General features: G+C 40.0%; 1 protein-coding gene across 1 annotated transcript in view; it reads right to left on the bottom strand.

Annotated features, from left to right (window-relative positions):
- Positions 1-17,748, bottom strand: part of tns1b (tensin 1b) — a 202,965-nt gene extending 185,217 nt beyond the window's left edge. Inside the window, exon 1 of the mRNA XM_061723873.1 lies at positions 17,562-17,748. Within this exon, the coding sequence (XP_061579857.1) occupies positions 17,562-17,660 (99 nt within the window). The 5' untranslated portion in view covers positions 17,661-17,748. The remainder of the gene's footprint in view (positions 1-17,561) is intronic.
- Between the last annotated feature and the right edge of the window lie 4,645 nt (positions 17,749-22,393).

The raw sequence follows: 22,393 nt of genomic DNA, 5'->3' as shown, positions 1-22,393 counted from the left end.
ATATCGGTCGGATTAAGGCAGCAATTTGACTTTTTGTTAGTGCATTTAAACATACTGACAGAAAGACGAGACACTCACGGGATGTGAGTGAGAGATGTAGTGACTGTAGTTTGACTTCAACAACTAAAACCAGTTGCTGTTAACAGAGATCTGAAGACATGATTCAAAGGGGTTTTTTCGTACGGCATTTCAGTGGTATTTTGAGCAGAGCACGATATAGACATTTATTTAGGCCACATCCACACACCCTGTTTTCATTTTTGAAAAAATACCAAGCCACATCCAGACAAGTGTTTCAGCTTCCGTCTCAGAGGTCTCTAATCAAAAATAGCACTATAGACACCTATTACACGCGAAAGAAAACGCAGCAGGTAATTACCTTCACCTTTGGCAGCACAAAAGTTAACACCCAGGACGCTGAACACACTGAAGTAGTGATTTGCCGCTCCATTTCCATGTTGTTGTTCACGCTGTCATTAAGGTGTATTTGAGTGTTGTCTGTAGTGGTCGGATAATACAGACTCAAGGAATTAGTGACAGATTTGAAGAGTAAACCATGAAACACATCAATGCACTATGCCTTTTTTTAAAGGTTTTTTTGTGCTGTAGTAGCCTTTGTTGACAGTATTTAGAAAGGAAAGCAGGGCAGTGGGTGGGTAGGTGGAGGGGGTCAGGGCAAAGGGCAACAGGTCACAATGATAACACACTACTGTCGATGTAGCCTTAGATCTGAGGAAATTGACATATGTTTCATTTGAGAGAGGAACTCACAATTAGAAGCTTAGAGGGGACCTATTATGAAAAACAGGTTTTCTCTTGCTTTAACATATATAAAGTGGTCTCCCCTCACCCTGCCAACACAGAGAAGGAGTAAAGCAGCCAAATTCTGCAGGGTCTGTACACCACGCCCGGAGGATCCTTCCAGTGTCATGTGACTTCTACGAGCCGTTCAGATTTGCGCATTTTCGTTACGTAAACAAACCACGCCTCGGTCGGCCCTGCTGCCTGAAACCACGCCCACAACTAACTCCGCCGGCCGGAGCGTCCGTCATTGTTCCGAAGCGGTGACTGTTTGAACAACGAGGGACAGTAAAAATTAGGTTTTTGCATCAACACTTACCCTCATAAAAGGATAAGTACCAACAGCACGGACCCGGCAACTGCACACGAGTCAGCAGTAAGTGACGTTATTTTTTTATTTTTTTTTTATCCCGGTTTTTTTCCCATTTTTACCACCCCGTGCTCCTACCTACTGACAGTCCTGGGCATTGCCATCCTCTACCAACCCCGGGAGGGCCCTGCACTGAGCTCAGGTCTCCTCCTTAACCTGAGGAGTGAGCAGGCCGCATCTTTTCACCAGACAGGGTGGGGTTTCTCCGGCCGAACGTAGCGCGTGGAAGGATCACGTTATTCCGGCCGGATCCTCCCCACCCCATCTGGCGCCCCGGTTGGCCAGAGGGGGCATGTATAGCCCAGGACTGTGTGCATGTTTTTGTGAGGGTAGCTCACATTGCTACCCAGGGGAACACGGGGAGAACATACAAACTCCACACAGAAAGATCCTTTCGCCAACCCCACCCATGGTGTGGGCACTGAAGTCATGGGGGAACTAACACGCACTTCAGCGCCCACAGCGTCCCCCGGCGGGAATCGAACCCAGGACCTTCTTGCTGTGAGACCGCTGCACTACCAGCTGCGCCACCGTGCCCCCCTCGTTATTTTTTTATGTTATTTATTTTTGTTTACAAGTATGATCTTTGCATGGGCTAAGTATTTAGCTTAGCTCCCGTGTTACGGAGCTCTATTAGTACCGTAATATATTTTTTTCTGTTTATGGTTTCAGATCTTCCAAGCAATGCACCTGAAGCTGTTCAGACACCTTCAGAAGAAATGCACGGTCCTTCCTTGAGCCAGCAATAGTGCATAAATGTTCGTTATATACAACTTATGTTATTTTATTTTTTTTAACAATAAAGTTCCCATTTGTGAAAATTCAGTGTTGTGATTTCTTTACAGTTAACATGATTCATTTGTCTTGTCACATAAGAAATGAAATGATGAGGAATCGGAGTAAATAACTTTGGTGTACCTGTTTAGAACTCAATTAAAGCTTCCTGTGTGAATTAGTATGAAGACGAGGTGACCCGTTCCCCCATTCAGGTAACTAAAGGCTGATTTATGGTTCCGCGTTACATCAACGCAGAGCCTACGGCGTAGGGTACGCGTCGATTTAACGCAGGACCGTAATTCAGGCTTTATGGAATTGATTTTGTCGCCGAAGCTTGCTCGCATCGCATGGGACACGGTTTAATATTGTACGGAGCCGCTGCTCTCCAGCCCAGAGGCTTTGTTCCCTCCCCAGCTACACGTCATTCAGGCAGCGAATCAGCACAGAGCCTCATAATCATAGCCTCCCCCTCCCCTCAGAATCACTCATAGAGAAGGTGGTTAGAAGCGGTAAAACTAGAGACAGGGCCCACAGGCTGAATTTTTGATTTATGTAGAAAAAACGAACTTTTGATCGTTTTTAAGACATTCAAGGCCTGTTTAAGATATACATTAAATGCCATAATAGGTCCCCTTTAAAACATTGACCCATCCCTTAAAAACGCAGAATATGCAAAGCCTGCTGTAATAGACAATGCAAACCTTCACCTGAGCTTCGAAACAGAAGTCAATACTCAACAAAGCTCTTCAAAATCCTCCATCATAGTTTATTTTTACTGATGTGCAGAGCTGCATTCAATGCACAAAGAAAACAAACAAAGAAAAACAAATTGACACAGTACAGAAAGAAAAAAAGAGAAATCACTACATCTTCAGCCTTTATGAGCTGTGGGTTTACATAAACTGCGTATATGACATACATGTGAGGCATGACAGCATTGCTTGTGCAGGGATTAGCCTCCATGCAACACATGTTGCATTGTGTGCAAGAGTGTGATTTCATTAAAGATTCCTTTGCCTGGTGCACTGGGTGGGACACACTCTCGCTCATTAACAGGGATCCGGAATGTGGAACATGTGCCGGCTTCCTTTTTCTTTTTTAGTACATGAAATACTATTTGTTTCTTCTCCGAATCTACTACTAATAAAGATGCACTTTCTCTGTTACAGAACAATCATCAACCCTTGTGTTGCACTGAAAGCCATCTCACAAGAAATGAGAACGAGCTTTATGGAAAACATTGGACGTAAGCATATTGGCTTAAAAAACAAATAGGGAAAGTATTAAACTTGCAAATGCCTGGAAATGTGTTATTCTTAAAGATAATTATTCTTAACTAGACCTTTATTTTGGACCCAGTAAAGGTTTATTGGACGCTTTGGTGATCCATTTCATAATGCCATTTACGTCTCCCTCACAGTCCAATGAAAAGCCACATTCCAGTGTAAATACCTATGAAATTCCTCTACAATGGAATGTCTCGGTGTGCAAACCTATCCTTTGAAAAACCAGTGAGGGTGAACTAGCAACAGTGATCTGCCTCAGCTTGTTGCAAGCCTCTGTGCAAAGTAGAAAGAAACAAAACACACACACAAAAAAAAAAAGAATCTGGGGTCTTTCTTCCTGTAGGTAAATGCAACATGTCTAGAGTACATGTATTAGCCCCTCCAAATAAACAAAATTAAAAGAAAAATAATTCCCCCGATGATGGAAATATGATCGGGGAACCTGGTGGCCGAACTCTGACCTTCACCACTGTCACAGCAATTACACTTGGAGCCCTGTGGCGTCGGACTCTGATGAAAAAGACCCAAGAAAAAGAAGAGCAGCAGTTATCAACAAAAGATACAATTTGGGGCGAAAGGGCAGAAATGTGGGCGAGCCAAGTTCCCCTGTCCATCACCCAGAAGCGCTGTGAATGGCTACAAAAGCCCGTAGAGAGAGACTTTGCGGGATTTCAACGTTGCCAAGAGCAAGTGCCGTATGGCCTTGCCAAGTATTGGAAAGAGAAGACAAGAAAATCCCTCCCACATGTAGAGAAATATCAACAAAACTGCAGCATAAAGACCACATTCATAGGTGCATAAAGGCATCGGGTGGAACAAGGCTAAACAGAGTCTATTGTGTAGCGCTGATGTCACAGGGACTCAGACTGAGGGTGGAAGTAAGTTCTCCGCTTTACATTCCAAGAACATGGACACACAACTGTGACTTAAAGGAAAATACAGATGCTCTATGCCTTATTCTGACTGTCATTCTATCCACTGTGCTTTGCCAAGTGAATTAAAGACTGTCTAAAAAGCTCAGTGAATGCCTTTTGTGTCCCTTTATCTTCTTGTTCCACAGGCTTTGTGGACAATGTCACACATCACTGACTCAGTAATGTCTTGAAAGCCTATTTGTAAAAGAAATATCCGCTCAACGGATTCACATATCCTCTGACTGTGACACACTGAAAGCAAAGTTTGGCTTTTGAAACAATAAATATAAACAAGTTCTATCCATTTAAACTGCCGGGGAACCTGTACTTATAACAAATAAACATGGGAGCCTAATAAATTAACATCCAGCAGAATTTTCTACAGCTTATGCCAGCTATAAATAGGTGAGAGGTGGAATATGTACTAATCACCCATTCCATCACAGAGCAAATATAAACATCACATTTGATCATTTAACGCCAAGTACTGTGGGTACGATTTTTTCATTGGGGCTTTTGTCCAAAATTAGGTATATCTAATGGCTTATGGTTTACATTTATAAGTTCAAGTGTGTTGCATCATATTTTCATGTGAAAGTGATATGACACATGTGCAGCAGATAACATTCGGCATGTGTTTTCTTTTTTAATCAAACATTGTATTGGTGAGAGCATAATGAACCTGGAGTTTTAATGGAAGCAGAAAACAGCCATTACTGGTGCAGGTGTTATTGATGGTCAGTACCACTGGTGCAATCAGGGCATGAAAATTGCTGGTGGATTTTTGCGTACGGTGTTACGCTGAGTTCTACACTCCTGATACACTGATACGGATAAAAAAAAAGTCACATTGCGTTTCAGACATGCAAGTTTAATACAGACCATCCTTCCAATGAGTAATGCACTACATTTCTCTGAGACCAAGTTTTACTATATGTTATGACAATTATTACATGCATTAATCATCATGTTATACAGTTACTACATGGTTTACTGCAAAGGATTCAAAGTAGCAGAAAGGTATTTAACACATGTAGTCTTGTTGGATTTACCACATCAAGATAGATGACTGCAAGCAAGATTGCAATCACCCTTCAACATATAATCACAAAAAAAAAAAAAACAACGAAACGTTCTATCCAGGTTGTGATGCAAGAAAAGGCTCCACCGTTCATCACTTTCAACTCTGAAATTTCCACAAAAGGTTAAATTCCAGCGTGCACGGGGCATTAAAAAGGTAAAATGATGGAGGTTAAATATGCTGAAGCAACACGGCCCTCTCCCGGGTCAAGCACACATTGCGCACCTCTGTGCAGACGAACACACAGAGAGGGTCTTGTTTTGAGTCCGTGTGGGGGTCAGTGTCGGCAGGTTGGAGTGAAATGATAGGCCTCCCCAGAGACACGGCACAGAGGACGCACTGTTTCCCACAGCTAAAGCATCCACTGGAATGCAATAAGGGGTGGCAGGTAAATTTCAGTTGACTGCATACCTTTATCACAAAATCTTCAAATCCCAGGAAAGCCCCCGCCTGCCGTCTGACACTCCGGTGGGAATTCAGAAACGCGGGAGATGGAAAGACTCGCTCGACAGCCATGAAAATGAAATGAAGAATAATGTGAAAAATAAGAGGAATAATACTGATGTCAACTTTTTTTACTTTGGTTGAAATACCTAAAAGGTTGTTGTTTTTTTTTCAAAGGGGACCTATTATGAAAAACACGTTTTTTCTTACTTTAACATATATAAAGTGGTCTCCCCTCAGCCTGCCAACTCAGAGAGGAGGAAAGCAACCAAATTCTGCAATGTCTTTACGGATGAGCCATCCAGTGTCATTTGACTTCTACGAGCCGCTCAGATTCGGCGGATTTTCGTTACGTAACCAAAATGCAAACCACGCCCACAACTATAAAACCGTGTAACTGCATGCGAGCGTCCCCCTATCGTGTAGCACTGCGTGACATCAGACGCTCTCTGTCCATCTCCCTCCAGCCAGCTGCCACTTTATTGAGGTTTTTGTAGTGAAATGAGGAGGAATCATAGAGATAACTTCCCATTTCAACTAACTGGATCAGCCGTTCCTCATCCGTGACCGTTTCCTACAGCGCTTTCAACCGGCTTTCAACGCGAGCGACAGGAAGAAAATAGAAGCCTGTATCCGACAAATGTTCAGCTCAAAACGGCGCGCCACGTCGCTGCGGCCAGTTAGGACCAGTTAGGACAGTCCAATAGAAAATAAAGCAATGGAATTGATTTAGTCGCTGACGCTCGCATCGCATGCATGACACGGTGTAAAGGCTGATTTATGGTTCTGCGTTACACCAGACGTCGATTTAACGCAGAACCATAATTCAGCCTTAACTCCGCCGGCCGGAGCTTCCGCCATTTTTTCATAGCGGTGTATTGCGTCATTAAGACAGCCAATCAGCACAGTGCCTCATTATCATAGCCTCCCCGCCCACTCAGAATCCCTCATAGAGAATGAGGTTAGAAACGGTAAAGATAAAGACACGGCCCAGAGGCTGAATTTCTAATTTATATAGAAAAAACAATCAAAAGCTTGTTTTTAAGACATTCAAGGCCTGTTTAAAATAGACATTAAATGCCATAATAGGTCCCTTTTAAGTAACCGTAAGTATAGTGTAAACTTTTATCTAAAATGAACCAACTTTGTGGGCACTAGTGGCCTTTGGAGAAAGACAAGAAACAGGGCTTGGAGAAAGCTGGATGACCTGTACTAAAAGACCAACGTCCAGGTCTCAGACATGAGCCAGCTGCAACGACGACCTTCAGCTTCTGGACACGAGGTTCCCAACTCCCAGGAAATTTGATATGCTGTGCGCTAATCATTTCCAATGTGTGAGGTCCCATCCTCAAATATGTTGTAGTGCACTTCTCACATAGTCTCATGCTGACAATACCGTGGCTTTTACAATTCATAAAGTTTCAAATAAATATCAGTCGTGTACGAGGAACTGAAGAAAACTTCAGCTTCTTAAAGCCTTTTCAACAAGACCATACACATGCTCTGTCCTGAACATACATCTGTTCAGTGGCCATTCTTTGATATTATAAGAAAACTCATTATTTCATGAAAACTTTAACTCTTTAGAAAGCTGAAGCCAGCCCAGAACAACTGAAGGACACAAACCTGAAAAAAACACAAAAACTTTTCACATTTGAAAACTTGAGAGCCAAAAATGAAAGGTCATGCCCTCTAGCGTGATTTATGCCTGTACCAAACAAGCAAGCACATGGCCTGAATACAAGTCCTATGTTGTAGTTTGTACTTGTTGCGTTTGTGTCGCTGTGTAATTACATCAAAAAACAATCGGTGGCTCTTTTCTGCAGTGCTCAGGTTGTTTTTCTGTGTACTTCAGACATAGCAACAAGGCAAATTATGTATATAATCATGTGTGGTGCAAGTGATAAGCGTTGAACAAAAGACACTTTTTCTAAAATCACAGAGGCATATCTTTTCATCCAGGTTAAAATGACAAAAAAAAAGTTGTTGCAAAATGTGTACAAGGAAATATAATACTACAAAGCAGACTAGTCACATTTTTTTGTGGTCCACTTTGAACAGGGGAATAGATATACTTCTGGAGAGGTGCATGCTGGGATAAAGCGGAGGTGATGGAGGGTCTCCAGCTGCAGCACTCACATCAGTTCGAGTTAGAAGTTGACAGCAGATCATGTCATGAGCTGCGGATTTACAAAATCACTTAATCTGTAAACCTACCAGTACAATCTGTTATGAAATCAATTTACACAAAAAAGGGTTGATGAACATAAAGCAACCTTTAAATGAACCCACTTTTAAAATAAAAAAGATATTTAACTCTATAACTGATGTCACTAAAATCTCATATGAATCACTAGTGCTATTGACCCAACTTTGAACATGGACTACCCTAAAAAAAGCATCCTCCATCACATCTAAAATGATCATTAACAGTTCCAGATATTAAAACTGATCCAGTTTTTCTTTATTCAGAAGTGGCGAGCAGAGCTGCTCCCAACAGATCAGCCAAAACAAGTGGCAGACAGCCGTAGTAGACCAAAAATAGCAAAGTTATGCTCGGGAGAGTTCATATTCATCCACAGATAGAAACGCCAAGGCTGTGCTTTATTAGTTAGTGTACATTTAGAAAACAGTTGCTAAAAAGTAAACATTAAAACCGGTATAATCTCAGATCGTAGCAGTAATAGACATAGCTCCTGTGGGGTACGGTTCTGAAATGTTGAGCGACATGGTGAGAGATACTTGAAACCCAATATGACAAAATTCTCTTTCAGGCTTATTAGCTGCACACTACTGAATAACAGTGGGACAGTGAACACAATTCATTATACTGCTTGTACAAACTCCAAATGGTCTAAATTATTTTGATGAAGTATTTAACAGACAAAAGTGCAAATACAATGAAAAGTGCCATGCCCTCACTAACCAGCTACAGTACGATCTGACGCCAGCAACATCCCAAAAAACTGCAAGAAAAAAGAAGGATATTCTTCATAGTTACACCACCCTCTCTTTTAATTAGTGCTGTCAAGCGATTAAAAAAAGGATCTGTAATTAATTAATCTAATTAATCGCTTTTTTTACCCTCATCAAAAATTGCTGAAAAAAGCCCTCAACTTGAGGTGTTTTCCTTTAAATTCATTACATTATTGTGGCAGATCAAAATAATAAACATATTGATATACAACAACAAAAAAGTGGCTTTATAAAGTAATGTATTTATTTAACAGACTTGAACAGATGCAGTCCTAGCCATTTACATCCACTTGGCAAGACCATTCGCCAGCCTCTCGGTCGCAGACGTGCGCATGCGCGGGTTGCTCTCCTCGATATAAGTTTGGGGAAGAGCGTTGCTGTGGCAACATCTTTGCTACTAATGTTAGCTGTGGCTGCGCCTGCGCTCCCGACCGGGTGCTTTGCGTTTATGTGGCTAAACTTGAGCTGCTCGGTGGTGAGCAAAGTCCTTTCCAAAAAGAAGTCCTTTTCCAACTTTCACATGCTCCTCCATTCTCACTTCTCTTCTCCGCAACCCCCCCCCCCCCCCCTGTCCAGCTACAACGGGAGTCTACCAGCGTAGGCAAACACGCCCAAACACAGGGACAGCCAATCAGTGTCCACTTCAAGGTGTGACTGGCCATTGTTTTCCACCCCTAACAACTCAAGCACAAACACCGATTTCATAATAAAGGCAAGTCCCAAACAGAAAAAGGTAAAGTAAGAGATTAAAGAATAGATTAAGCAATTAAAAAAACGACGCACTAAATATGCCTGTAATCAATTAATTGCAATTAACGTGCTAATTTGACACCCCTACTTTTAATCGCACCTTAATCGCACCTTTTTAATCATTCAGAATCTAAGTCAGGGGCAACAATAAGCTGCAAATGTTGAAAGATCAGTTTTCCAATTTTGCATTAAAAATATTTAATTGATTTTAATTCAATTCTATAACAGCCTTTACCAAAAAGTACCACAACTCCTCCTCACCTGAAAACACTAAACTCTTCATGTATGTCCCTTTTATTCCTTTTAACGGCCCCATCACCTGTCAGTGAATCTGCTGATTGTAGAAATTTCCAGAATGGTGCTTTTCTGTCTATCTTTGACACTGTCAACATTTTTTGTGTGTGTGGGCGGCATGAAATTACTGATTTGCTTAACTTGTCTAAATACAATGAAGTTGGACAGTTGCGCTTGCACAGAAAATCTGCAATTACGTACCTCTAACTGCTACACATCTTCTGAAATAAGTGTACACCATATAGAGAGCCAGCAAAACAGAGCAGGCTTTCTCTGAAGCAGGAAATACACCGCACCTGCTTCAGGATATTTACAGACTGGAATTTGAAGGTCTTCGGCACTTCTGCCAAAAAAAGTGCAAGTGGCGCATCTCTGTTTACTTGGATTGCAAAGCAATAGTTTTGCATGGGTTCCCAAAAGTTCAAAGAGATATTCAAAATAATGTCAGGGGACAGTGGCTACGGTAAGTGTGTGCTTGAAATAGACTGTATCGATTTCAAGTTCATACAAATAATTTTCAACCAAAACATATAAATAATAATGAATAAAAAGATCCAAGATTTTTACAACAGTAAAATAATACCACCAAATTCTAACCAGAATAATGATAATTTAAATTAAAATATTTTTTTTTTCTGCATATCAGATTTTCATCTTCGATGATTCTTTTGCAGAATTGTTAGCATGTTTGTACTCGGAGCATGCAAGCTGAGGAGACGAAGGCACACGGGGGCAGACAATACGGGACGTAATCGTAGACACATTTCTGCCATCATCAGCAGTGGTATAAATAGCCGTCTCCACGTTAAAACATTTGCTGCAACTCCTGGTGTTGGAATCTTTGATGAAAGTTTGGGTTTTGGGCTTTTATACTGTTTTTACTGTATTTTATGTCGCTAGCAACAAAAAGCTTCATGTTGCGTATGCTCCTGTATGAGCTTGGACGTTTCTCCGGCCGTCTTCTGGTGCCAACAACGAGAGAGAGAAACATCTCAGTTACTCGAGTGGCACTGTAATGAAGCGCTGAAATATGTTGTCCCCTTCTGTGGTATTGTATTTTTTAGCCTTCCGCTCTCATCTCACTTTTCAGTCTAGTGGCTTTTTCTCTCTTTTGCAGGGAGCATCCATCTCTTTTCTTTACCTGCTTCACCGTGTTGTAGAGAGAGAGCACATCCCAGCTGCCACCGGCTGAAAGGAACGATTTTTAGAGTCTCTATACTTGTGACATTTGGCCGCATTTATCAATTTTCATGTAAACAAAAGGTACACTTTATTAAAATGAAAATAACGTTATTTTAGCATCCAGGAACTTCTTAAGGGGCACACACTGTATATTGGCATTTTTCCCCCAAATCAGACACAATGTTGTGGAGGTATTAATGGAAACAAAAAATAAATAAAAATAAAAACCTTTTTCAGGGTGTCTTTACAACGGTGTCTTTATTGGTGGCGTTAGCAACTCCACCACACCCCTACCCATCTTTGGGGTGTATGCCCCTTTAGAAATCAATGTTACAGCTTTGTGCTACCAACATCCAATGCCCCGAAAAAGCAGCATGATAAGTTTGGTGGAGATACAGGTGAGGAGGCTGGATGAGTCCATTCTGATCTGGGTCTGTGATGTCACAATTCCTGCAAAACTGAACGGCCAACTAAAGGAGATATTTTATGACTTAGGAAGGCCTGAACAAAGTTGCTTGTTTTCCTTTCATCAAATCTTTTTAAATGTTAGTCACTTTTTAATATAGGCTTCCGATTTCCCTAAAATCAGGTGACGTGAATTAAGGTGAAGAGGCTTCTCAATCTGGGGTCCAGTTTGATCCCCAGATTTTGCACTACAAAAAAAAAAAAAAAAACAGCAAACAGCAACAAGAAGCTGGAAAGTGACGGATCAGCTTCTTTTATTTTCCAACTCATCAGCTGCTCACACCATTTGACACCAGGATTTCAATCTCCTATTCTAAGCTCGAAGCAGTCTTGCAAAGTTTTATTTAGGGACGCCGTCTAGTCGGGGAAGAGATTCAATCAAACTTCCAGAGGGAATCAAGAACCCCCACCACCCAAAAAATTAAAATAAAACATGAACAAGGCCTAAAACAGAAAACTGAAATTGCCAAATGCCGCATCGAAATAACAACAAATGGAACTGAAGATGTTATCAGAAATAAAAAACAGAAAAAAAAGGATCCAGTTTGTTTCTCTAAAAGTATACAGTTGTCCAGGGCACCTCTGGAGCAGTTTCCTATAGTTATTGATGTTACATTTCTTAAAATGCTTTTGCCATCAAATTTTGTTCTGTACCTCTGTAAGACAGTCTGTGTTCCCATAAAACTTCTACCCCAATAAAACAACTTGACAGTAGGAATTCTTGATAAATTCTCTTTGGAGATTCCTCATCCAGTTCAAAGTACAGGTAGTGTGTGTTTAGATGAGGGCCTTACTATCTTACTTGCTATCGCTCTTCAAAGTTCTGTACTGGGGCCTCCCACTGTGTTCTGAACACGAGCCATCACACATGAAGCCCGTCTGCCCCTGAGCACGTCACTCACACCAATGTGAGCATGAAAAACAACACCATTGTAATGCCAAAGAACAAGAATGCTCATCTTAGAGGTATAAACTTTAATCGTGTTTGTTACTCACCAACTTTGTATTTAAATTCTGACAAAATCACCTCAAGATTCGCTCTTACACAACTTCCTATAGCTTCCTTTAAAAAGTTCCCTCAAAGCTTTGACTTCTGATTGTTCACATTCAGCTTAACTGAGACTTGCTGCTTCACTTAAGGGACTATTTCCAACACTTTAGCACCACTTCATTACTCCAACCACAGCTCTGTTGGCACAGCGAGGGCATTCATTTCCCACAGCTCTCCATGTGCCCACAGCCCTGCACGCTTCAGTGCCAGCTATTTATCTGTGCCACCCGACAGCTCAGCCTATCCAGGGAAAGTCACTCGAGACACTGGAGCCTCTCTGGAGAGCTACTTCCAAGCAGCACAATAACGATGATGAGCATGCAACATGTGTGCGGACAGTGATAGGGATTAATACTTGTGTATCATTCCACAGACAGGAGTATTTTCCACCCACAGCATGACACATGGTACAATATTACTGTCAGAAGTGCAACTGGACACCACCAAAGATTTTAAAGACACATATACTTACTTTTTTTTTTTCCTTTGGTAGCCCATTCAAAATGCATTTTGTTCAAAATACCAAAGAGATACAGTACAACACCTTCCTTTTCAACTACATTCTCAAAACAGCTGGTTTGAGAGGCTGGAGTCAGACAGTCCACCCATCAGCCTCCTCCTCCTCTGCAAGGCATCCCTCCTTTAAAATCAGCGTTACAGCTTTACATCAACCATTTCTGAGGTTTAGAAAATGTAGCATGGTGCAACAGCTCAGAAAAGATAAAGATGGGGAAGCAGGGCTCCAGACTAACTTTTTTCACTAGGAGCACAGTAGCCCCTAACTGAAAATTTTTAGGGGCACAATCAGAAATTTTAGGAGCGCACATCGTTTATCGACACGCTAACCAAATGTTTACATTTCTACTACATTTCAGTGTATTAGTAATACATATTTCATAATAGATTAATGAATTACCACAATGTGCTGTTTCAAATGCAGTGTTACATTTTATTGTGCATTTTTAAAGATGCCGCAACATAAAGTAAACTGACAGCACCATTGCTGTCATTATATATAAAAAAAACATACATTCACATGATAAAAAAGTGCTTGGTAACAAAGTGCTTAGTAACCTTTCAGCCATGAATTTAACTGTTAAACACAGTACTTAACAAATGTACAAATATTGGGGGTACTGGCCAATAACATTTCCCTACTTGTGTCTTTACTAAAACCCTGAACTTACACCAGTCGACCAAATTCACTGCCTTCACTCAAATAACTAAGGATCCTACCAAGAAATATTCTTATGTCTAACCTAAAAATGCCATTACACCTGACAACACACATCACATCGTTAGGTGTTTTTCCCACGTGTTAAAATTTAACTTTCATTTGTGTCAAGCCAATTTTAAGCAGTGTTCAAAATAAAATTATGAGACCTGCTGTATTGGAGCACATTTTCTTTTAGTTAAAACTGTAGCGGGGACAGATGTTTAGAGAACCTATGTATGTACCGGGTGAAGGCTGATTTATGGTTCCGCGTTACAACAACGCAGAGCTCTGCGTCGATTTAAGGCGGAACCATAAATCAGGCTTTAGAGGGGGGACATATCGGAGAACAACCAGAAGAATATAGAGTGGATTAAAAATAAAAGTTAAGCACTGAGCTACATGTGTCTCCCGTCTGGGCCATTGCAGACTCATGGCCTGAGCATGATGTTACTAAAACCAAACGTATCCGCCGCCTCTTTCTTCTAACTTTATGTGCGCGCCGCGGCGGCAGCGAGTTGTGACGCATTAAATGTCGTCCGGGCGTAATACCTGCTTTGAGCTGGTGAAATTAAAGGAAAAAAATAAATAAATAAATAAATAAATAGATCCCCCAACTCATTCCCTTTCACACTCATTGGCCTGCAAATATGGGGGTTCATTGAGGCACTCCTTCCAAGTTTAACGTGTAAAAAAAAAAAAAAAAAAAAAAAAAAAAAAACACTGGCAAATTTACTGGTCGCACGTGTGCGAGTGGACTGGAAATTCAGTCGCACATACTCAAATTTTGGTCGCAAAATGCGAGCATTTGGTCGCAGTCTGGAGCCCTGGGAAGCTTAGAAATGTTACTCTGATCTGGGCCTGTGATGTCACAGTACCCTTCTAAACTAAATGGCTCATTGAAAAACATTGTTTCCCACATTGGCAAGCCTAAACAATTTTAAGATTATGCTTAGTTCGAGTTTTTGGTTTGGTTGTCATTTGAGGCAAACAAATGTGTTTGCAAATAATAATAATAATAACAATCATAATAAATCCCTTTCTTCACAATAGTCACACTTTAAAGTTGAAGATCTAAGTGAAAACATCTGACCAATCAAAATTAAGATTAAAATAAGTGACATATATCGATACCCGTTTTTCTCTTTCCGATACCTGTTCTCTGGGAATCCACCAATACTGAGTACTGATACAATTGTTATTTTTGATTGATTGATTGATTGATTGATTGATGAATTGATTTTTCTTAAATAAACAATTCATTTTCAAATAAACATCAGCTAAAGAATGAATAAACAAATCCTGGATTCAAACTAAAATATGTAAAATAAAGAGGGCATTTATAGTTTGACATTTAAACATAGTGGCGCTTCAGATGTCTGTTGTAAAGCCATTTGCCTGCACTTCTTTAAATGTATTTAGTCGCAGTCTCATTAGAGACAGCTGTTTCTGAGATGCACTGTTATTTCCAACATTGGATACTGTACTGGACCACCAGACGATCAATTATACAGCAAAATCAAGCATTTTTGATGACCGTCAGGGCCTGGTCATTTACAACGATGAATTCTACCGTTTTGTCTGTCATTGCTCTGGTTCTTGGCTCTCTGAAGAAATTCTCTCATTTCTCTCAAAGCAAACTTCATTTTGATCCTGCAGTGCATCCCCGTTTCCCGTGGACCGGACAAACCGGTGCTTTTCACACGATGGCTCCTTAAGTGCTTAAAAAGGTTGCTTGAATTATTTTGGGTAACATTAGAGCCAATTCTGGAAACCACAGTCCTGCATATCAAACCTGTCCCAGTTTTCCTTTTGGGATTTTCCAGACTAACAGCCTCATATTGGCAGCTCAATGCTAATGGTGGATAGCTGGCTCACGTCCAGGCACTGTAAAATTACTGGACAAACCCTTCGCCACATATTCAAGTCTCTTTTTCCTTCTGCTAAGCACAAATGTGTGTAAAATAGATAACCCTATGTCAATCAAAGTTAGCCATGGCCCTCAGCTCCTTCAGCTGATCCATGCTTGAGTAGTTACAGAGTTGTCAGTTAACTTTTCCGGCAGAAAATACCATTTCAATTGTCATTTCAGTGGCAAAATCAGAAATAACCACCTCATTTGGCCGACACGGAATTAGTCTCCATTGTCCAACAGCGCTGGACACACCTGCTATAAGCGCTGTACTATGTAAAAATATCTGACTACCTGTAGATGGCTTTTAACCCTTCTGGTTAACAAATGCATGCTCAGCCCATCCTCATGAAGACACTCAAGAGCAGATGACGCCTAAGCAAGAGAAGTTTTCCACTTTATCGTAATGGTGTTTGAAGACAAAAGAAAAAACAAAACTTCCAGGATGAAAAATGTAAAATAATTGGTATCAAGTGCGTAATACACAACACAGAAAAAACAAACCAAGATAACAACACTGAGGACTTAAAAGGCACCATGAGGATGGCAGGGGCTGTGGTTTTAGTCAGCAGCTCTGTTAAAAGTTGGTTTATTTTATGCTTATCCTGCTAATTGTGTGAAGAAACCTCAACAAGCGTGCCTGAGCAGGAAAAATAAATTGCAAATACAGTAATTCATCATTGCCTGTCAGAAACTGTAACTATATAAGCTAATCAACCAGAGATTTATTTTAGGCACAATCTGACTGAAGTGGGATGAAAATGAACATTGTATGGTATATTTGATGTAAGCATGGAAGGTTTTGTTCAGTTAAACAGAAAGCCTTGAAAATGTTGTACAATTTACAAAAGGTATTATTATTATTATTATATAATATTATATTATTATAATAATAATAAAGATTTCACATTTTTTACGGCAGACAATCATTAGGATTCAAAAAGATTTCTCATTATACTTCCTACTTAGCAGAGATTAATCATAATATGGATTAAAAGGAAGGGAAGTAAAGTATTTCAATTACATCACCACAGGTAGATCTTTGGATGGTGTTTTTATGGACTACTTGACAGAACTTGTGTTTTCAGAGTTGCCTTTGTCATTCCTAATAGTGAATGATTTAGCTCATTTGCTCAAGGAAGCAGTTTTTGAATGCGCTTTTGTCAAAGCGGGTAGAGACAGACAATCTACCTGGATTGATGGTAGGGAGCAGGTTGTTTCTTGCTTGTTTAATGACCAGTGACCGTACTCTGACATGACTGACTTTTTACTGCTGTTGGGTCTGGATGGGGAGTTTCCCCTCACTTGAGTTTTGCCAAGTGAAACCAAAGGTCAAAAACTCTGATCTGATGCCCCACATGTAGACTAAAGGCTGATTTATGGTTCCGCGTTACACCAACGCAGAGGTTAGGGTTAGGGTACGCGTAGGCATCGGCGTACCCTACGGCGTAGGCTCTGTGTCGATTTAACGCGGAACCATAATTTAGGGCTTAACAGGTGACCTTTATGCAGGGGTGCAGATCCGATGTCAGGATTGGGGGGGACACCAACGTGATTTTAATTTTTAATTTTTTGCCAATATGCAAATCATACCATGCAAGGCAATTTGGCAAGCCTTTACCAAATTGGTAAAGGCTTGCCAAAAAATACTGCACAGGGAATCATTTATTGTGCTTACCTTTCTTGTTTATTTCTTGTTTATTTGTCCTAAACAGCTCGACTCGAGCCCGTCAAAAATTTTTTAAATATTAATTCAGACTAAAAAAAAAAAAAAGTATGGCGTAGCAATACTTTCAATCTGTATACCTCAAACCGCACCGTGGATGTATTATTTTTTTAGAAATATTTTTTTAATAAATATTATACATATTCAACCTTTAAGTCTGAAAATACATTTGTTCAATTTTGAATAATTTAAGGTATTTTTATTGAGGGGGACAATTCATGTTTTTCAGAAATTGGGGGGGACATGTCCCCCCCGTCCCCCCCGGGATCTGCACCCATGCCTTTATGTCAACCAACTTCAGCTTTTTTGCTCTGCTTACCTTTTTCAGTCTAACTTTCTTCTTCTCATCCTCGTGCTGGTCAAGGGGCATTTGCAGAAAGTCCTCTTCACAGCAGATGAAGCTCACCGTGCATCCCATCCGAGCGGAGCCAGAGCGCACACGCGTCCGCACCTCATTCAAAGACTCTCTCTCTCTCACGCAGGATCAGCTACGAGGACTCTGGTCCGGCTACACACGACACACGTCGGAGCTGTCTGTCTGGCATCACCGGGCTGTTAAAAGGAACGGTGTTGGAGAAGTTTGGAGGAGGTTCTCCGCGGTTTCCCTGCCCCGGTGACGCCAGGCTGTGGTGCAGAGCAGGTAGAGCCCCGCCGTGACGCGCAGCTGCACTCACTCCGCTCATGTGAAGCCCACGAATTGTTAAGTTTGTTTCCCCTCTCTCTCTCTCTCTGTGTATCTTTATAAGACAGCAAACCTTACATCTGCAAGGATGTGTTCAAATACTTGACTGAAAAGTCCACAGTGAAGGATGGACAACACGTTCAAGGGAGATTTTCGTGCAATGGTGCTTCCCCCTACTGGGATGTGTGTAAACTTTACACGAAAGAGATCGAGTTTATGTCTTTGCTGAAGCTTTATTGTTTTGCTCAGGGGCGAAAATCCCGTTTCATAGTTGGGGGGGGACAATAAACAGTAAAATTTTAGAGAATAAATCCAGGAGGGGACAAGGAATAAAAGTTTTAGCCTTCCTTTAATACAGCATTTTGACATTTTCATCTCTATCTCGCAAACAGGCAGAAGACCTTTCTTAGAGCAATACAAAACAATGGTATTAGGTGGAAGGTGGCAATAATACAGCACATCTGACATAATACACTGCAAAAAACCCCAAATCTTAACAAGAATATTTGTCTTATTTCTAGTTAAAATGTCTCATTTTTAGTTAAAAAAAAATCTCATTACACTTAAAACAAGACTCATCACTGGAAAAAAACAACAATTTTCACCTGTTTCAAGTCGATTTTCACTTAAAATAAGTAGAAAAATCTGCCAGTGGAACAAGATTGTTTTGCTTATAAGATAAATCTTGTACCACTGGCAGATTTTTCTACTTATTTCAAGTGAAAATTTACTTGAAACAGGTGAAAATTGTCAAATAAGTTATTTTTCTGGTGATGACTCTTGTTTTAAAGCAGCACAACGGAACTTTCAGCTTTGTTGAGTTTGGCGCCTCCTTTGGACAAAAATCGGTAGTGCTTTACCAGAAAGAACACTCCATTTCCCATGAGCACCAGCGCGTACTGCCGGAAAACCCCTGTCCCCGCCGCTGCATTTGTTTTGATGAGAGAAGACGGACTTTCAAAACGACTTTTCTGTTTTCAGCGGTCGTTTGCAGGATGGATAATGAAGAGGTAATGTATCTATTTTTGGCTAAACAATATAATATGACGATGTTGAAAAACACTAAGTTCAAATTTGTTTATTAAGTTGTTTCAGCGAGATAATGCGCCCTACAAACTCATACGCTCTGCACCTTTTTCCTGTCACGTTTTTTAGAGGGACTTCGTCATAAATTAGTAGTCCAACATACTTACTGACAAAATAAAAAAATACTTTATAACCTGTGAATAACTGAATGCCCATTCCTTATATTTTGCAGATCAGCCCTGCACAATTTTACAGCTCTCAGGAAAAATACTAGAAATGTTCTATACATTTTCTTCGCATTGGATTATTTCCTCTAGTGCTGTAATTCTATTCAATTGTATTATTATTTTATAAAGCTTCCTCATTGCGAATTACACATTTTTATGATCACTATTATTTCTCTGTCTGTTGTTGATATTGTCAGTAATTTTAGAATTACCAAAACCCAAGACGAATCCCCAGTATGTGAAAACATTCTAATTTTGATTCTTATTGATCATAGAATTCTACATTTACATTTGTATCATAACAATTCTGTCTCTTGTTTTATCAGGAATCTGCTGTTCGTGAGAACACCTCTACCTCTGCATCATCAGAGTTTGAACCCCCACAAAGACAGAACCGACACGCAGCATATATATCATATATATATGCATATATATATACATATCGCCAGTTTGTGCTCTGGCAGCATGATGTTTGGAAAATAAGAGACACCTTTCCAGACCCAATGGGACAGTACAGTTGTTTCAGGGCTCCCCGTCTTCTGTAGAATGGAACCTTTATGAGGATTACTGCAAATATTTTGATATTGTTTTTTTTTTGTTCCATTTTTTCCTGTACAGTTGTTTTTGTGTGTTTAAAATAAAGACATTTGTGCAAAACAAGACAGACTTTTATTTACACACCTTTCAGAAAATAGAAAAATTCTTGAACTTTGTTATTTGAATAGTGACAGCAGTTATCCCATACATACTTATTATAAACAATAAGTAATCTGTATCACAGTAGCAGTAATGAACAACTATATGACAGGATAAATTACTGTGAATAAAGTAAACAAGTGTAAATAGAGTAGTAGAAAAATAAACTAAAAATAATGAACTGATAATAAAAACTGAACTATGAAACAGTGTAAGAAGTTACTGTAAATAAATACAATGACTATAGTAGCAGTAGCATCTTGTGTCCATCCATGTTTCGTGCTGGGAGAGTCCGCGTGCGATTCACTGCTGGAGTGTAGGAGAACCGCTTCCCTGCATGAGGATGTGATTCTGGAAGTTTTCCAGATCTGATGTAGTCCTGCAGAGTGTGAGAATAAAGATACAAAAACATTATGTATTTCTGATAATTACTGACCTATAAATCATTCAACATATTTTGTTGATCACAAGTTTGAATTTTTTTCTTTGTTGAAGTCACTGTAATTATGCAGAAAGTAAAAGCAAGTAATGTATAGCTATGGAAAAATTAGAGAAATGTATATATTTATACACTCACAAGATAAAACGACACATTATAAACACCATATAAGGTTTCTTTTACTACTCTTGTTATTATTTTAATATAATTCCAACAAAGTCGATTTATTTTATATGCTTATATGGTGTTTATATTGTATTTTTTTTCATCTGGAAGTGTATACTTTGCCTATATATTTCATTTTTCTGGCTATATTTTACTATATCTACAAATGTGTTGCTTTTACCATCAGTGTATAAGTATCTGTATATACAGACCTGAAGAGTCAAAAGGTTTACATAGATATTGACATTTGATACAGTAGCAACACTTACAGCAGCTGTAGTAGTTTCAGGATAATTGTTTTTGTAAAACACACTGACATAGGTGTTGACAAAAGTGCATACCTGGAGGTGATGAACGTCTTTACATCCTTCAACCATCTCGTCCAAGACGGCGGCTGCAAGGGCTTGAAGCGAGTGAACGCCGGGCCAATGTTTATTCTCCCCCGGGCATTTAGCTTGTTACTCTCCCGCTTTCTTTTTTTCGCCTCCTCCGCTCCGTTAAAACTTTTATTTTCTTCGTTTTTTTCGCTGCTTCGGCCATGATACCAACTCCTCGTTTAGCTCAACACCAGCTTCTGCTGAGCTCAGCCTCTGCGCTCCAAGCCCCGCCCATTTTTGTCTCGACTACGAATCGGGAAGGAGGGGGAAGTGACGTATGTGCCGTAAAGCAGTCAAAGTCGTAAAATTTGTAGTTTTTTAGTGTGGCAGGGTTCCTACCATGCTCCTCAAAGTTACATAGTGCCAGTGAAAGCGATACAGACCCCCTCAGATCATGACAGAGGTGTCATTAAACCTGTAGGAAGTTGATGTACCATCACAATGACTCTGGAAATATGATATTAAGGTGGAAAAGTTACGTAGTGTCGCTTTAAGTGTAATGAGATTTTACTATTTATTATTATTTTCGGTTTCGGTCACAAATTTTCATTTTGGTGCATCACTACTAAATACTACTGCATTGTTCCAAAATTATTAATTCTGTCTCAAATAATTCTAGGGGGGGACAGCTTTACTAATGGGGGGGACTTGTCCCCCCTGTCCCCCCCGGGATTTTCGCCCCTGGTTTTGCTGATAATAAACAATGAGAGACATGTTTTTTAATAGCATGAATAAATCTTCACACCTCGCTCCGGGCACAAATTCAGCACATTGGACAATGCAGCGCACCTGACTGTCGCAACCATTACACTAACCATTACTTACACTGATACAAATATTGTGCTTGATCTACTTAAAAAAAATATGTCAACTTTTTGCATGAGATTATTATGTAGATCAAGAAAGACTATTCTTTGTATAAACTACTTAATTTTTTGTATGTAAATAATACATTTTGCAAGTAGGCTACAGTCAACTTAATTGTGTTAAGTTTACTTTATTTTCCAAAATTAAATTCACTTTATTTACCAAAATTTGTTGACTTTACTTGCAAATGAATTTTGTACATACTAAAAATTAAGTAGTTTATACAAAGACTAGTTTTTCTTGATCTACATAAAAATCTCATGCGAAAAAGTTGCCCTAATTTTTTTAAAGTAGATCAAGCAAGATATTTTTTACTGTGGTGTTCTACTTAAACAAATAAAGCATGTTTCATCTAAACGTTGTCTGCCCAATAGATTAAAATTGTTAAAGGAAAGGTAAATACAACAAGATGCCGTCTGATGTCCCCGACCCCCAGTCTGGCCTTCGGCAGGAGGGTCCCACCTTATGATCCAGGTCCTGCTCAAGGTTTCTTCCCTCCTAAAGGGGAGTTTTTCCTTGCCACTGTTTGGCTTAAGGCTTTTCTTCCATAGGGGAGTTTTTACCTGCCATTGTTTATGTAATAATTGCTCGGGGGTCATGTTCTGGGTCTCTGGAAAGCGTCTAGAGACAACATCTGTTGTATTAGACACTATACAAATAAAATTGAATTGA

The sequence above is a fragment of the Cololabis saira genome, chromosome 6, assembly GCF_033807715.1.
Source record: "Cololabis saira isolate AMF1-May2022 chromosome 6, fColSai1.1, whole genome shotgun sequence".
Taxonomy (NCBI): domain Eukaryota; kingdom Metazoa; phylum Chordata; class Actinopteri; order Beloniformes; family Belonidae; genus Cololabis; species Cololabis saira.
The sequence above is the reverse complement of the archived record's forward strand: the minus strand, read 5'-3'. Positions and strand labels throughout refer to the sequence as shown.